Genomic DNA, 18,337 nt, shown 5'->3' with positions numbered 1-18,337 from the left:
AACTCCTAATAACATTCAGAAATTTGGAGAATCTTTTAATAATTTTATGGGCTGTATATGGTGATGTGTTTCATTTTGGTTGCTACAGTTTTTGAGCTGGGTGCCGTTACTGATGCAACAGTTCGACAGCAATTATTTATTTATTGGTGGAATTAACTTCCTCTGTCTGTTCAAACATCTGAGCACTTTGGTTCTAACAGTTTTCAGCAGATTTGTGTTCTTGGACTGTTGTTTACTTAAACTAGAGTAATGAAATGTTTACTATGGAAGCACTTCTGTACGTCGCTCTGGATAAGAGCAGCTGCTAAATGCCGAAAATGTAAAATGTATTTAGGATTGAGACCGGCACTAAGGGTGCACATATTACAGTTAAACTGTAACCCCCCAAAAGCTTGGTTTACATAACATCATGCATGTTCTGTATTTGTGAGCCCAGCCTGAGATTCAAAACCACAGAATTAAGGCAGTGCCATTTCCAGCAGTTTGGCTTGGCTTTTACCATTACTTAATAGACTGTAGATGGTGAAAAATGCCTTGGCAAAATGTGTTAAAAATCACAGTTTTACAAGCCTACTCACTGAATTTCTGCATAGTGTTTATCATTGGCCCACCCTGAGCCTTAATTCTAATTAGATTTCTGCATTGTCCACTTTTTTTCTCCCATTATAGTCATATCTGGGCAGCACGGTGGCTAAGTGGGTAGCACTGTTGCTCACAGCAAGAAGGTCTCCCCATGTCCACGTGGGTGCTCCAGTTTCCTCCCACAGACCAAAGACATGCAAGTGAGGTGAATTGGAGATGCAAAATTGTATCCGTCCTAATAAATCCTAATAAATAAACAGTCATATCTAATTACCCAATGTCTGTCCTTTACTGCTGCAGACCCCTTTCCTAAACAAGGAGGCCCATACCTAACACATCCCCTCCGACAATCATCTTATGATGCCCCTGTCCCAACTTTTTTTGCTCTGGATGTTGTACTTGTCTCTGTTTCAAGCAAAAACAAATGGGACTTTTGCACTGTGAATTCATAGTGTCAGCGTTTACTGCTGTCTTGTTTGTTGCTGGTAATCAGCAGGGGTGATGCATTTACGTCATCTTTTTTCTCACCCTCAAGGACCCACACCTGATCCAGGTAAACAAGTGGAGCTGGGATTATCTGGTTCAGACGTACTGGGAGCTCAAATATGATGGAAAACCCTCAAGGACTTTGCTGAGGACTCTTCATTTTTGTTTTCCATGTCGGCTAAAAGAAAATGAGAATTCATAGCGTGGAGAGCAAGAGGGAGTGGGTAGATTTGTCAAGTAGGAGAGAAAGTGTGGTTTTATTAGGTCTGAACTGTGAGAGTGTTGTGTGTTTTGTGTTTTGGAGGAACATGAGGAGTTTTGTTGTAGCAAGGCAGATCTGATTAAGAGCTACTGGACTGGGGGCATTTTCTGAGTTATTACTAAATTATTTCTTTTCTTTCTCATTGCTCATGAATCTATAACTCATCGGTACCAGAACCATTAGAGTGCTGAAATGTGAGAATTGGATAGCAAATCAGTACAAAATTATCTTCAGTCCAGAGAGAAAAATAAAAGAAAAACTACAATAAAACACTCGCAAATCAATGTGCAACTACTGAGGAATAGTTCTAAGCTTCATCGTATCGCCTACCAGAATTTACACTCCTCTTCAATCCTTCTCACTTCTTCGTGTGCTTGAATTATCACGGTTCATCCACTGAAGCGTTTCTGTTTTCTGTCCCTCTTCAGATCTCCAAGCAGCAGCTCCAGACCACCAAGGATCGCTTTGAGTCATTTCTCAAAGGAGACACTCAGATCGTGGCAGATGAGGCCTTCATCAATGCAGTTCAGAGCTACAATGAGGTACAACCACTTTGATTCAGAAATAAAATCAGTTTGATAAATATCCACCCTTTATTAATTGCTAATTATTCAGGAATAGACTTGCCTTTAACTGTTTGTTGCTTGTGCACATCCTTAAAAATGAATGATTTTAATGAAGTATAGTGCGACCATACAAAATGCTGTTAGATGTTTATATAAGCATGCAAAGCAATCATCAGATCTAATGGCTTTCACAAGATTTTTTACTAAACATCTGGCACCAGGCGTCAGACCGTATTACTTTTTTATTGCATAGGGGTTTTGTGCTTCACATGAGGTTGTTTGTAATGTGTCCTTAATTTTTGTTAATGAGCGTTGAAATGTGACCACTGTTTTTCTTAGCTAATACACAGGGTATTAGTTCATGATGAATGTAAACTGCTACATTAAATTACCAATTATTATTGTTCATAGGTGCTATTAATCAGCAATCAATCTAATTAGAACGTTCTGTGGACCTGGCATACACCGATCAACCTTAACATTAAAACCACCTCCTTGTTTCTACACTCACTGTCCATTTTATCAGCTCCACTTATAATATAGAAGCACTTTGTAGTTTTACATTTATTTCTCTACAAGCCTTTTTAACCTGCTTTCACCCTGTTCTTCAGTGGTCAGGACCCCCACAGGACCACTACAGAGCAGGTATTATTTGGGTGGTGGATAATTATCAGCACTGCAGTGACACTGACATGGTGGTGGTGTGTTAGTGTGTGTTGTGCTGGTATGAGTGGATGAGACACAGCAGCGCTGCTAAAGTTTTTAAATACCGTGTCCACTCACTGTCCACTCTATTAGACACTCCCACCTAGTTGGTCCACCTTGTAGATGTAAAGTCAGAGACGATCGCTCATCTATTGTTGCTGTTTGAGTTGGTCATCTTCGAGACCTTTATCAGTGGTCACAGGACGCTGCCCACGTGGCGCTGTTGGCTGGATATTTTTGGTTGGCGGTATATTCTCAGTCTAGCAGTGACAGTGAGGTGTTTACAAACTCCATCAGCGCTGCTGTGTCTTATCCACTCATACCAGCACAACACACACCAACACACCACCACCATGTCAGTGTTACTGCAGTGCTGAGAATCATCCACCACCTAAATAATACCTGCTCTGTAGTGGTCCTGTGGGGGTCCTAAAAGGGTGAAAGCAAGCTAAAAAAGTATGTAGAGAAACATTTGGACTACAGTCAGTAATTGTAGAACTACAGAGTGCTTCTATATGGTAAGTGGAGCTGATAAAATGGACAGTGCATGTAGAAACAAGGAGGTGGTCACAATGTTATGCCTGATTAGTGTATATCTGTGTATTATTTTTTTGTAGCAAAATAACACACATACCTACATGTACAGATATTAACATGCAGACTCTATACTGATGAAAAACAGATTCATTGTTTGTAATTAGTTTAAATTATTTAAGTGAATAATATGTTATAATATGATATAAAAATGCAAATTTATTCCTGTTTGATTTGCAACCATCTTCCAGAAGTGGATATATGCAAAAACATAGTGCATGATTTAATGTAGCACCTGTCATATGCACACTGGAAAAAAAAGTGTGAGTCACAAATCAGTGAGATCTGTAGCTCCGCTCTCAATTCAAATCAACATTCAGCTGCTGGAAATGATTCAAACATCTTGTTGAACTAACAATGTTATTTGAACAGTGACATAATTGTTGGCCGATGTTTAATTGGTTAATTATTTACGTCCCTAAAAAATGTGCTACATCCCAAATCACATACTATGGTGTACAAGGGTTCTTCAAAAAGTTTCAGCACTTTTAAAACTCTATTTATTAAGAATTTCAAAAATGAATTACATCTTTTTTCTACATAATCTCCTTTCGATGCATTTTCCCCAGCATCATAACAACTTTTTAATGCCACTGATGCACCACTGTTTTCACATCATCATCACATGATTATCTTCTTCCCCTTAAAGCTTCTTTGAGCATATAAGCTCTCTCTGCCTCTTAGACATGATCAATTACTACTCCTCCCGCCAGTACCGTTTCCAACCAAAATATAAAACTGCGGAAACTTTTTGAAGATCCCTCGTGAATAGGACATCAAAATATTAACATCAAGGCGCCCAGGTGGCACAGCGGGATATTCCGCTAGCACACCAGCGGCAAGATTCTGAACCCTCCGGTTTGAGTCTTGGCTCTGCTATCTAGGGGGCACAATTGGCCATGACACAAAATGACCACCATGTCTGCTGAGTTGGGGAAATAACCGCACTGCACAAAATCACAAATCTCAGCTCTGCTACCAGACCAGGCACCTATAGGAACAATGATTGGCTCGTCCGGAGGGCATTGGTCATGGTTGCTGCGATTATGACCTTTTCTGGCTGATTGATGGCGCCTGCACAGAGACGGGGGATAATAGAGATCCTGGTCCTGGGAGAGTAGTAGTGGTCCTGGGAGAGATGGACTAGTCAGTAATTGTAGAACTACAAAGTGCATCTATATGGTAAGTGGAGCTGATAAAATGGACAGTAAGTGTAGAAACAAGGAGGTGGTCATAATGTTATGCCTGATCGGTGTATATATATATATACAGTATATATATATATATATATATTTAATTTTATTCTGCTCTCTTTTACCTACTCTAATTACTGTACTTTTTCTATCTATCTATCTATCTATCTATCTATCTATCTATATCTATATCTATATATATATATGAGTCAGGTTCATACACTTGACGGGCACTGTGTACAGAGGGCCACACCCCATCAGCATTATTCCTCAGCCCAGTGCAGGCACCATCAGTCAGCCAGCAGGGGCCACAGTCGCACCAGTTATGTGGACCTATGATCCGACTTTCTAACCCTCTAACCCTGTACAACAGCCAATCGTTGTTCATGCAGCCACCCAGCCCAGTCGGAAAGGCAGAGCTGAGATTCGATACTGTTAGGGTTAGTTAATAACCCACCAAAGACTAGGGGGGAACCCAAAGGCGAGTGCACAAACAACAAAACCCAGAAGTGATAATACGATATTTTATTTAAACAAATAATAAATAAACGACAAAAACAAACAACCAAAAAGATAACAGAAAACGAGAGGGGAGCGGCAGGAGCGGTACTGGAAGCGCCGGGGAACTGCAGGGCGGACTGATGACCAGGAGTGATGAACCGGAATGCAGGATGACCAGGAATGGCAGGAGAACCAGGAATGGCAGGAACGCAGGAGAACCAAGAACGGCAGGAATGCAGGATGACCAGGAACGGCGGAACGGCAGGAAAACCAGGAACGGCAGGAACACAGGAGAACCAGGAACGGCAGGAACATAGGAGAACCAGGAACGGCAGGAACACAGGAAACCAGGAACGGCAGGAACGCAGGAACGGGGGGAAGGTCTAGGAGGCGATGAAAAACAAAATACGTTAAAGAGGAGAAGGTACAAGAAGAGGACTCACGGTTTAAGGACACAACGAACGGCCGTCTGTGTACCGTATGGCAAGCAGGCAATCTGGCGACGAGTGAGAGAAAAGCCGGCGTTTAAATGCAGGAGTTGATGAGATGAGGAATGAGGCGCAGGTGTGTGAGGGGTCCGCCCTCCAGCGATCTATTGGCTGGTACCGCAGCAACCTCCGAAAACAGTACCGCTCCAGGCCGCTAGGGGGAGAAGGGAGCAAAACGGGAAAGCAAACACAAACCACCACCAAGAACAAAAGCGATCGGGGAAACTAAAGAAAACGGAGAAAAACAAAATACAAACCGGAATGAAAACAAAACGCTGGGAAACCCTGAAAATGAAAGGTAAGTGCTGGCGGATCCTAACAGTACCCCCCCCTCAACGGCCACCTCTAGGTGGCCTACCGGGTCTATCGGGATGTAGACGGTGGAACTCACGGACCAGGTTGGAGTCAAGGATGGCAACCCGGGGAACCCACGACCGCTCCTCAGGCCCATAACCCTCCCAATCTACCAGGTATTGGAGGCCCCGACCACGTCTACGGACATCCAGCAACCGGCGAACCGTGTATGCCGGATGCCCATCGATGAGCCGGGGGGGTGGTGGGGGTTCGGTCGGAGGGTTCAAGGGTGAGGAAACCACGGGCTTGAGCTGGGAGACGTGGAATGTGGGGTGGATCCGCATGTGGCGGGGAAGTTTCAGTCGTACCGACGTGGGGTTGATGATCTTCTCGACGGTGTAGGGGCCGATGAAGCGGGGGGAGAGTTTCCGAGACTCGACACGCAAGGGGATGTGAAGGGTGGACAACCAGACAGCTTGACCAGGAGCATAGGGGGGGGCCGGTCTTCTACGACGATCGGCCGACTGCTGGTTGGCGTCCCGAGTGCGCAGGAGGGTGGTCCTGGTGGAGCGCCAGAGTCTTCGGCACCTGCGAAGGTGGTGCCCAACAGAGGGGACTGCCACATCGGCTTCTTGTTCGGGGAACAGTGGTGGCTGGTAGCCTAAGGAGGCCTCGAAGGGGGACAATCCTGTGGCAGATGACACCAGAGAGTTGTGGGCATACTCGACCCAGGCCAGGTGGGAGCTCCAGGCCTTGGGGTTGCGAGCAGCCATGCACCGTAAGGCCGACTCCAGGCCCTGGTTGGTCCTCTCCGCCTGACCGTTGGACTGTGGGTGGAAGCCGGAGGACAAGCTGACTGTGGCGCCCAGTGCCCTGCAGAAGGCCTTCCAAACCTGGGAGGTGAATTGGGGTCCTCGGTCTGACACAATGTCCAATGGTATTCCATGAACGCGAAAAACTAGATTAACTAAAAGTTCTGCTGTTTGGAAGGCTGTGGGGAGCTTCGGTGACTAGACGACGAACGTCCCAAGTGAGGAGCCCAACAAGTCGACTCGGCGGGAGGATAGTCTCGGAAGAGGTGAGGGCTTCCTTCGGGGCAAACTGGCGAGAGAGGGCGTCCGGTTTGATGTTCCGGGATCCAGGCCGGTAGGTCAAAGTAAAATCAAAACGGGCGAAGAACAGTGCCCATCTGGCTTGCCTGGCGTTCAGCCTCTTTGCCGTCTGGACGTAAGACAAATTCTTGTGGTCCGTCCAGACGACAAAGGGCTGAGCGGCCCCCTCCAGCCAGTGCCTCCACTCCTCCAAGGCCAGTTTCACCGCCAGTAGCTCACGGTCCCCGACATCGTAATTGGCCTCAGCTGAAGAAAGGCGACGTGAAAAAAAAGCACAAGGGTGCAGAGGGTTCTCGGGACTCACCCGCTGGGAGAGCACAGCCCCTACCCCAGTATCGGATGCATCCACCTCCACCACGAACTGCTTGTCGGGGTCGGGCTGGATGAGGATGGGGGCGGAAGTGAACAAAGTCTTGAGCCGGAGGAAAGCTTCCTCTGCCTCCCGGGGCCAGGTGAAGGAAATCTTAGTCGAGGTGAGGCGAGTGAGGGGTGCTGCCACGTGGCTGTAGTTTCGGATGAATCGTCGGTAGAAGTAGCGAAACCCAGGAAGCGTTGGAGCTCCTTCCGAGTGGTAGGGGTAGGCCACTCTGTGACCGCTCGGATCTTGTGGGGGTCGGCTCTAACCTGGCCGCTCTCCAGAACGACCCCGAGGAATTCCACAGAGTCGACGTGGAACTCACACTTCTCGACCTTGACGAACAATCTGTTCTCTAATAACCGAGAGAGGACCCTCCGGACATGCGCTCCGTGTTCTTCCCGGGACTTGGAAAAAATCAAGATGTCGTCAAGGTAGACGAACACGAACCGGTTGAGGAAGTCTCTGAGCACATCGTTGACCAAGGCTTGGAAGACTGCTGGGGCGTTACAAAGCCCGAAGGGCATTACGAGGTACTCGAAGTGGCCGAGCGGGGTGTTGAACGCCGTCTTCCACTCGTCGCCTTCTCGGATCCGCACCAGGTGATACGCGTTACGCAGGTCCAACTTTGTGAAGATGGTAGCACTGTGCAGGGGTTCAAAGGCCGACGACATCAACGGCAGGGGATACCGGTTCTTGACCGTGATCTGGTTGAGGCCCCGGTAGTCGATGCATGGCCGCAGGGTCTTATCCTTCTTTTCGACAAAAAAGAAACCAGCTCCTACGGGAGATGATGAGGGGCGGATGATTCCGGCGGCCAGAGACTCCGAGATGTAGCTCTCCATCGTGCTCCTCTCAGCACGAGAGAGGTTATAGAGCCGACTGGTAGGCAGTGGGGCACCAGGCAGCAAGTCGATGGCACAATCGTAGGGTCGGTGAGGGGGTAGAGACTGGGCCCGGTACTTGCTGAACACCTCGCGGAGGAAGTGGTACTCCCGGGGCACCTTGGACAGGTCAGGGGATGCTGCAGAGGGGGTGGTGCTTGTCCCGTTCCCCGGCTGAGGGATGGCGGAGACCAGACAATTGGCGTGGCAAAAGTCGCTCCAAGCCACAACTCGTCCACGAGCCCAGTCGATGTGGGGGTTGTGACGTGCCAACCAGGGGTAGCCTAGGACCAGGGGGGTCTGAGGAGCTTTGATAACTACGAAGGAGAGGGTCTCCCGGTGGTTTCCTGAGAGGATCAGGGACAAAGGCGCGGTACGGTGGGTCACCCGGGCAATGATCCGTCCATCCAGGGCTCGCGCAGTGATAGGAGGGTCCAGGGGCTCCAGGGTCCCCCCCAGCTGACTTGCCAGCCCTTCGTCTAACAGGTTGTCCTCCGCACCCGAGTCCACCAAGGCCTGGAGAGGGACCGAGCAGCCATGGCAACAAAGGGTTGCCTGCATGCGGAGGTGGCGTTGCTGGGAGGATTGGGATAGTTGTGGGAGGGGGGATAGCTGAGAGTCGCCCGCCAGTACCCCCACGGCTACTGACGGGCGCCCTCTTTTGGCCGGACAGGGCATGCCCGGAGAATATGGCCTGCCTGACCACAATAAAGGCATTGCCCGGCCCTGAAGCGGTTAGCCCGCTCCTGGGGGGTTAACCGGGCACGCCCCAACTGCATGGGTTCAGGCATTGGTACTAAGGGTATAGGGGCAACACTGGAGGCACCTGAGGGCTCTGAGGGGCTCGAACAGGTCAAAGGGGAAGGTAGCCTGGAACCGGTTCTGGCCGCCCTTTCATGGCGGCGGCTGCGGAGGCGGTTATCCAAGCGGATGGCCAGAGCTACCAGGGAGTGGAGGTCGGGGCTCTCGTCCCTTGCCGCCAACTCATCCCTCAGGGAGTCGATGAGACCTTGCCGGAAAGCCTCCCGGAGGGCCTCGTCGTTCCACCCCGAGTCGGCGGCCAAGGTCCAGAACTCAATAGAATAATCAGCCACGGACCGGGAACCTTGGTGCAGGGAAAATAGTCGGGAAGAGGCACTCCCCGAATAATCCGGGTGGTCAAACACTGTCCTGAACCGGGCGAGGAAGTCAACAAACGAGCCCTCTCGAGGGTCCGTCTGTGACTGTACCGCTTCGGCCCAGGTCAGGGCCCTGCCTCTCAGGTGACCAATAATAAAGGCCACCTTACTGGCCTCGGTGGCAAAGGTAGTGGGACGCTGACGGAAAATGGATTCGCATTGGAACAAAAACCCTCTGCACCTCTCCAGGTCTCCACAGAAGGGCTCGGGGTTGGGGACAGGTGTTTCCACGGAGGACCCTGGAACCACGGGACCCGTCGGAGGTACGACCGGAACCTGGGAAGGAGCAAGAGGTACAGGATTAGGAGGTATTAGACGTACTACCTGCTGGGTCAAGTCAGCGAGCTGCTGGCTGAGTGTCCCCAGCATCTGGTTATGGCGGATAAGGATCCCCTCAACCGTTTGTGCACCCGTGGGTTCCATGGTGGCCAGATTGTACTGTTAGGGTTAGTTAATAACCCACCAAAGACTAGGGGGGAACCCAAAGGCGAGTGCACAAACAACAAAACCCAGAAGTGATAATACGATATTTTATTTAAACAAATAATAAATAAACGACAAAAACAAACAACCAAAAAGATAACAGAAAACGAGAGGGGAGCGGCAGGAGCGGTACTGGAAGCGCCGGGGAACTGCAGGGCGGACTGATGACCAGGAGTGATGAACCGGAATGCAGGATGACCAGGAATGGCAGGAGAACCAGGAATGGCAGGAACGCAGGAGAACCAAGAACGGCAGGAATGCAGGATGACCAGGAACGGCGGAACGGCAGGAAAACCAGGAACGGCAGGAACACAGGAGAACCAGGAACGGCAGGAACATAGGAGAACCAGGAACGGCAGGAACACAGGAAACCAGGAACGGCAGGAACGCAGGAACGGGGGGAAGGTCTAGGAGGCGATGAAAAACAAAATACGTTAAAGAGGAGAAGGTACAAGAAGAGGACTCACGGTTTAAGGACACAACGAACGGCCGTCTGTGTACCGTATGGCAAGCAGGCAATCTGGCGACGAGTGAGAGAAAAGCCGGCGTTTAAATGCAGGAGTTGATGAGATGAGGAATGAGGCGCAGGTGTGTGAGGGGTCCGCCCTCCAGCGATCTATTGGCTGGTACCGCAGCAACCTCCGAAAACAGTACCGCTCCAGGCCGCTAGGGGGAGAAGGGAGCAAAACGGGAAAGCAAACGCAAACCACCACCAAGAACAAAAGCGATCGGGGAAACTAAAGAAAACGGAGAAAAACAAAATACAAACCGGAATGAAAACAAAACGCTGGGAAACCCTGAAAATGAAAGGTAAGTGCTGGCGGATCCTAACACGATACAATGTATTCGAAACCCCAACTCTGGTGAGCTAGCGTACTTTACCGCTGCGCCACCTGAGCGGCTTCTAATTACTGTACTTACACTGTGCTGGAGCTGCTGTAACACTTGAATTCCCCTTATGGGGATCAATAAGGAATCTTAATCTTGATCTTTAATTTTAATCTCCATATGAACAGTGATGGCATAGTTACCTTGAAAAAGTAATCTGATTACTGATTACTGATTACTCCTTTAAAAAGTAACTTAGTTAGATTACAAGTTACTTTATTAGTCATATAATGCGGAATATTTCAAAGATATTCCTTTGCAATACTTTATCATTTGGCTGCCAACTTGTGTGTACTGATGAGACTCGATTGAATCCCAGAACATGCTAGTGTGAATGCATGGAAAACAAATTTTAATTTTCTTTCAAGAATATGATACAGACTGACCAACACTATTACGCTAAATCAGCATTGACAATTGACTTTACTTTTAATAGCCTTCTACAATGCTGGAGCTTCTTAAAACTGAAGATTTTCTTTCAAATAGAAGTGTTATTTACCTGCTATTAAATTGTTTTCCAACAAAATCCGCCCAATTTGGCGGATAATCGCCCAATCTGGCAACACTGGAATGCGCAGAGCCAACTGGCGCTTTTACTCGTAGCGCGCCACGAATAATACTAAATAGTACTACAGTACTTCTGTAATTGTGTTGGTGGTTGACATTTATGTTGAGTGTATTACTGCACTGTTTTGGTGAAGAACTACTCATCTGAGGTGCGCTGCTCCTGCGTGCAGAAATGCTTCCGCAAAAAAATTGCCGGCAAAGCGGTGGTGGGGGGCCAGAGGGGTGGCCGAAGATTACTTTATGGTGGCCGAAGATTACTTTATGGTGGCCATGGCAACCACTGGCAACCACTGGCCACCCCCTGGCTCCGCCCCTGCCAAGAAGAAAGCAAAAATATATTTTCACTAAGGAAAATGACAAAAATAGTAACGCACAGTAACTTGGATAAGTAACTTTAATCTGATTACTGGATTGGAAATAGTAACGCGTTAGATTACTCGTTACTAAGTACCGCGTTACAGACCATCAGTGCATATGAATCAGCATTATGCGGTTAAACAGAAGCAGTCGGCTACTGCACACGTGTCGGAGGGGGCGTTTGATAGTCATGGCTCTCCTCAATCACAAGTGGAGGTCAGCAGCAGTACAGGAAGTGAAATGCAATCAGGTAATTGGATATGACTAAATTGGCAGGAAAACTGGGGAGAAATGCATATAAAATATTATATTAAATAAAAAGATAAGCCAGTATTAGAGCATTTTAATGGCAACAACGGAAGGTTATAATGCTGCTGTGCATATTATGCAACTAATTACATATACATTACAGGTACATGTTTAATATTTTTATCTGAAATTGCTTTTAGTTTTGTAATCGCATTGAATTTTAATAAATGAGTTTAATAAAGTGAGGTGCAAATCTGACCTCAAGCGACATTACAGTACAAAACAGTATTTTTAGCTTCAAGTACACACACACACACACACACACACACACACACACACACACACACACAATAAGAACATTTGTATGGTAATGGATTCACTCATAAAGTATTTCTGTGCTACGGTCACTATGTCATTATGTCATTATTTTCTGTTGCTATGGTTTGGGTCCCTGCAGATGTTAATTAGGTTGTGTTGATAAATACAATGCAGAATTATAGACCGGGAACCCAGGGCCATGTTTCAGTCTTTGTTAAAAGGGACAGTTTATAACAGCAAAAAATCATTTGCATAATATTAAAGCTTTTTTGCTTTTAATGGCATTTATACAAAAAAAGAAGCCAATGCAGTCAGTGTGTCTGTTTTAAGGAAGGAGGAGAACTCTGATGTCATGTCTGGTTTATGAATGAGGCATTTTATGAGCCTAATATTTATTTTTCAATAATTTGGTTGATTTAAATTGTATATCTTGTAAAATATAATAAAATTATAAGTTCAATGTGATATTCTGATAACTTAATGATAATAAGACCTGACCTCAACTCCACTGATCAATACTGGGGTGAAAAGGAAGACTAATTTTAAACCAGGGCTGGTCTGGCATTACTGCTTTATATATATATATTTGTTTATGCATTTTCTTCCCTTTTTTCTCCCGACTTTAGCGCGTCCAATTACCGAACTGCATTATGCTTTCTCTCTACTAATACCAATCCCCACCCCGATTCAGGAGATAGACACTGACACACGACCCCTTCGACACGTGTGCAGTAGCCGACTGCATCGTTTCACCTGCACAAGGCGAGTTCATATGTGGATCAGCTTTGTGTACGGAGAGCCACACCCTGATCAATGCATTATTCCTCAACTCTGTGCAGGCGCCATTAATCAGCCAGCAGAGGTCGTAATTGCATAAGTTATGAGGAGTCCCTATCCGGCTCTCACCCTGTATGAACAACAGCCAATCGTTATTCATGTAGGCACCCAGCCCAGCCGGATGGCAGAGCTGAGATTCAAAGCGACGAGTTCGAAATGTCAGCTCTGGTGTGCTAGCGTGTTTTACCGCTGCGCCACCTGAGTGCCGTCAGCATGACTGCTTGACCTTAAAAGTCTTTTTTTACTTAATAGGTAACAACTCCCTTCCAGACACTGTTCACAATCGTCTGGAAGGCTTTTTCTGATAAAGTAGAGGCTTTTATAGCCACAAACAGGATGCCAGCTCTATATTATTATACACGGTTTTGAAATAGGATCTCTAAAAAGCTTATGGTCAGGTGTTCACATATTTTGTGGATAGCTCAGTATCTGTAAAAATACAAGCATATACACCAATCAGCCATAACATTAAAACCACCTCCTTGTTTCTACACACATTGTCCATTTTATCAGCTTCACTTACCACATAGGAGAAGCACTCTGTAGTTCTACAATAACTAACTGTAGTCCATCTGTTTCTCTACATACTTTTTTAGCTTGCTTTCACCCTTTCAGGACCCCACAGTACCACCACAGAGTAGGTATTAGTGACATGGGTCATTCTCAGCACTGCAGTGACACTGACATGGTGGTGGTGTGTTATTGTTTGTTGTGCTGGTATGAGTGGATCAGACACAGCAATGCTGATGGAGTTTTTAAACATCTCACTGTCACTGCTGGACTGAGAATAGTCCACCAACCAAAAATATCCTGCCAACAGCGCCCTGTGAACAGCGCCCTGTGACCACTGATGAAAGTCTAGAAGATGACCAACTTAAACAGCAGCAATAGATGAGCGATCGTCTCTGACTTTCCATCTACAAGGTGGACCAACTAGGTAGGAGTGTCTAATAGAGTGGACAGTGAGTGGACACGGTATTTAAAAACTCCAGCAGCACTTCTGTGTCTGATCCACTCATACCAGCACAACACACACTAACACACCACCACCATGTCAGTGTCACTGCAGTGCTGAGAATGATCCACCACCCAAATAATACCTGCTCTGTGGTGATACTGTAATGTGGGGGTCCTGACCATTGAAGAACAGGGTGAAAGCAGACTAAAAAGGTATGTAAAAAAATAGATGGACTACAGTCAGTAATTGTAGAATTACCAAGTGCTTCTATATGGTAAGTGGAGCTGATAAAATGGACAGTGAGTGTAGAAACAAGGAGGTGGTTTTAATGTTATGGCTGATCTGTGTATATACACACATACACTACTGAGCATTGATTAATTTTAAATAAGCTTCACTCACAGATAGAAACAACCAATACTGTAAAAACAAAACAGGTATATTAATAATGACACTAAAAGGTCAACATGATTTACACTGTCCACCCACAACCCATATAAACGCAATTACAAAGCAACCACTGAATTAAATTACAGCTTCCTTTAAACAGTTTATGAAGGCATAAATACATCCAATCCCCTTTAATTCCCTTGGAATACAGCAGATGAGGTACACAGAAGGCCTCATCAGCACCCTTCACTCTGCTGCTGATGGAGTTACTGCAGTCTAAGCTTAGACAGACTCGTTCTCACCAGCTACAAACACTGTCATCATATCAGATCTGCCATCACCTCACGGCCCCATAATACACATTGTGGGCGTCAGAAATAGATAAGTGTTAACATGCAAATGACTCTGCTTTGTGACTGCCGGAAGTCCACTTCATCCGTGTTAATAATATACACTATACAGCCAAAAGTATGTGGACAGCTGTAGTAATTTTGGAGTTTAGTACTTGTAGCCATTGCCATTGTTGAATGATATGGTTCCAACTTTGTGGCAACAGTTTGGAAAACAATTCTGTCATGACAGAGCATCAGAGTCTTATGCTTCTTCCTTTGTTATGCTGCAAAAAGGGGTGAGGTTCCAAATAAATATGTGTAATTTTGGAATAGGATGTCCAACCAGCTCATGATCAGGTCCACATATATTTGGCCATATAGTATCAACACAGTGTAATTAACCAATCCTCAGTATATGCTACACCAGTTTGGAAAAACAATTCCGGCATGACTGAACCTCAGTCTTGTGTAACTTGTGTCTAGTTCACAACGGTCGCCAACAGATGCGCCAGCCTGGAGGTAAATCAGTGGTCGCTTAAGGCTCTAAAATCTGCTCTCGATCACTAAGTGTACACTGATCAACGACTCGAGACTCGCAGACTCAGGAAAAATATTTGGACCTGTCGGCAACTCAAAATCCAGTAGTTTGAAAAGTGTTGCGATCAGGTTATGATCAGTGAGTGCATTGTCGAACTCCAGCCAATGAGAACACAAGATACAGAGTGAGGGGAAACTCGGGGGAGGAGTTGTAAATGTATGAGGCAGAGGCATAATATAGTTTCTTTTATAATACAGTACATTGGCACACACAAGCTTTACAGAATTTGTGACCTTATCGTCTATTTCAAACCATAATACCAACGTTGCCTTCCAAAATTATTTATTTACCTCCAGCTCTCTCTGCAGAACATAACAGACAATCCCTGCTGGCTGTGATTCACCCAGATTCTTTTCTTTTTTCTCCTTGCTTTTTGGTACATAGCAACGCACAAATAACTTTGATCGCTTGCTTCTTGTTGACGTGCATTTTTGGACATAGTATCATTAAACCCCTTGGTCACTTTTTGCTTGAGTTTTCATGACAAAACGTAGCTTGTAAGACCAGACAGACTCATTGTTGATTCCTCCTGGTGATAGATGGTGTAGTGTGTGACTGCCTATCGCCGATCAGTCGTGTAGTTTAAAAACCACAACTTAAAAGACTTCCAATTACAAGAGATCAAGTTGTGTATTGTGAACTGTACAGCGATCTGACCACTGTGAAAGTCGTGTAGTGTGACCTTAGCATTACTCTGTTAAAGCTGCAAAAAGGGGGAGTTTCCAAATCAATATGAGTGATTTTTGGAATGGGACGCCCAACCGGCTCATGATATGGTTCACATACACTGATCAGCCTTAACATTAAAACCACCTCCTTGTTTCTATGCTCACTGTACATTTTATCAGCTCCACTTACCATATAGAAGCACTTTGTAGTTCTACAATTACTGACTGTAGTCCATCTGTTTTTCTGCATACCTTTTTAGCCCCCTTTCATGCTGTTCTTCAATGGTCAGGACCACCACAGAGTAGGTATTATTTAGGTGGTGGATCATTCTCAGCACTGCAGTGACTCTAACATGGTGGTGGTGTGTTAGTGTGTGTTGTGCTGGTATGAGTGGATAAGACACTGCAGCGCTGCTGGAGTTTTTACATAAAGTGTCCACTCACTGTCCACTCTATTAGACACTCCTACCTAGTTGGTCCACCTTGTAGATGTAAAGTCAGAGATGATCGCTCATCTATTATTGCTGCTGTTTGAGTTGGTCATCTTCTAGACCTTCATCAGTGGTCACAGGACGCTGCCCACAGGGCACTGTTAACTGGATATATTTTTGGTTGGTGGACTATTCTCAGTCCAGCAGTGACAGTGAGGTGTTTAAAAACTCCATCAGCACTGCTGTGTCTTATCCACTCATACCAGCACAACACACACTAACACACCACCATCATGTCAGTGTCACTGCAGTGCTGAGAATGATCCACCACCTAAATAATACCTACTCTGTAGTGGTCCTGGGAGAGTCCTGACCATTGAAGAACAGCATGAAAGGGGGCTAACAAAGCATGCAGAGAAACAGATGGACAACAGTCAGTAATTGTAGAACTACAAAGTGCTTCTATATGGTAAGTGGAGCTGATAACATGGACAATGTGTGTAGAAATAAGGAGGTGGTTTTAATGTTATGGCTGATCGGTGTATATTTGGTCATATAGTATTAACACAGTGTAATTATTCAGTCTACTAAACCGCTATACCAAATATATTATAATTCAATAAAGTTACAGTAGAGTCCCAATGTTATGTTTATCCACATACTCTTTCCAATTTAAACAAGATTTTATTTCTTTAAAATGGTTTGTGGAATGTCGTCATCTGAAGTCCAACCAGACATCAATTTAGAGTTCCATTTATCTTCCTGAATGATGCACTGGAGAGGGACTTCTAAACCAATGAAAAGCAGCTGCCAAACATCTCAGCAGACCCTCTCGAATTTAGAAAAAACAACATAAATCACATTTTACTTGCACCTAAATGTAAGAGTTTGAGATATAATCCGAAGACATTGTATGTAACGGTGGGTGGGAGTCAGATGTTAGTCAGACCCTTATGATAAACCATGCTATACTGCCAGCGCCGTAGGAGCGAAGAACAAATCACACTTTTGTGTGCTGACTAGCAACAGACAGACCAAATAATTTAGAGAAAGTCAAAGAGGGGAGGACTATGAGAAAAATGCTTTATGAAGGCAACATTCGTGCCCACACCGGCCCCATCATTTCAAAGCTGTGAAAATTTGAAGTTTCAATTTCTGTTCATGTTACGACCGTGCTACATTATCTCACTATATTACAATAGATGCTGGTTCATCCATCATATTGTAGAATATTAAACAAAGGTCCTAGGACACAGTTTCCCCAAGCTGATTGGAATGAGTTTTATTACTCATTGTGGTCATTAAAGTTATTACACTGTGATGTAATAAGTCTAGGCTACTTTCCAGAGAAGCTGTACTTCTGTAGTGCACTGTTCCTCTATAGTCAGATTAGCATTACTATCACACAACAGCCAGCCATCTGTAAGAGTAAGGGTTAGCATGTGCTTCCTCCAAGACAGGTGGAGTTAAATTTCAGCGAAAGGCTAGTGCAAAAACCAACTTAACAACAGTTATGGTTAACCGTAGCTTATTGCATCCCATCAGTTATCATATTACTAAGCTTCATAACAACTCACAGTGTACAAACAGTGTAATATTGGGATCATGGCTTTGAGGTAGGACTAATATGAACATAAACTACGTCAGCAAAACCTGCTCGGCATCTTGAATGTAGATTTTAAACAGTAGTCAGTAGCGGAGAGTTCATTACAAGTGCTAATTAAACATGCATATCAGAATTTATAAAGGTGCAGTCAATATATAAAAGCTCTTCCTAACAACATCAGTGTAGTTAAAAGATGATAAACAGAGTTTTACCCTTACACTGATCAGCCATAACATTAAAACCACCTCCTTGTTTCTACACTCACTGTCCATTTTATCAGCTTAACTTCCCATATAGAAGCACTTTGTAGTTCTACAATGGTCAATGGTCAGGACCCCCACAGAGCAGGTATTATTTGGGTGGTGGATCATTCTCAGCACTGCAGTGACACTGACATGGTGGTGGTGTGTTAGTGTGTGTTGTGCTGGTATGAGTGGATAAGACACAGAAATGCT

At 45.4% G+C, this 18,337-nt stretch overlaps 1 protein-coding gene across 14 annotated transcripts in view; it reads left to right on the top strand.

The window, feature by feature from the left end:
• Positions 1–18,337, top strand: part of cadpsb (Ca2+-dependent activator protein for secretion b) — a 172,671-nt gene that overhangs the window by 37,538 nt on the left and 116,796 nt on the right. For 13 of the 14 annotated variants that reach the window (XM_062997880.1, XM_062997877.1, XM_062997875.1 and 10 more), the window contains exon 2: positions 1,759–1,872. In XM_062997880.1, coding sequence (XP_062853950.1) covers positions 1,759–1,872 — 114 coding nt within the window. Of the gene's footprint in view, positions 1–1,758; positions 1,873–10,404; positions 10,494–18,337 lie in introns of those variants that run through there. The other variant, XM_062997881.1, reaches the window with a different exon arrangement.

This window comes from Trichomycterus rosablanca, chromosome 6 (assembly GCF_030014385.1).
Source record: "Trichomycterus rosablanca isolate fTriRos1 chromosome 6, fTriRos1.hap1, whole genome shotgun sequence".
Classification (NCBI taxonomy): Eukaryota; Metazoa; Chordata; class Actinopteri; order Siluriformes; family Trichomycteridae; genus Trichomycterus; species Trichomycterus rosablanca.
Note: the sequence above shows the minus strand (reverse complement) of the source record. Positions and strands in the feature narration are given on the sequence as shown.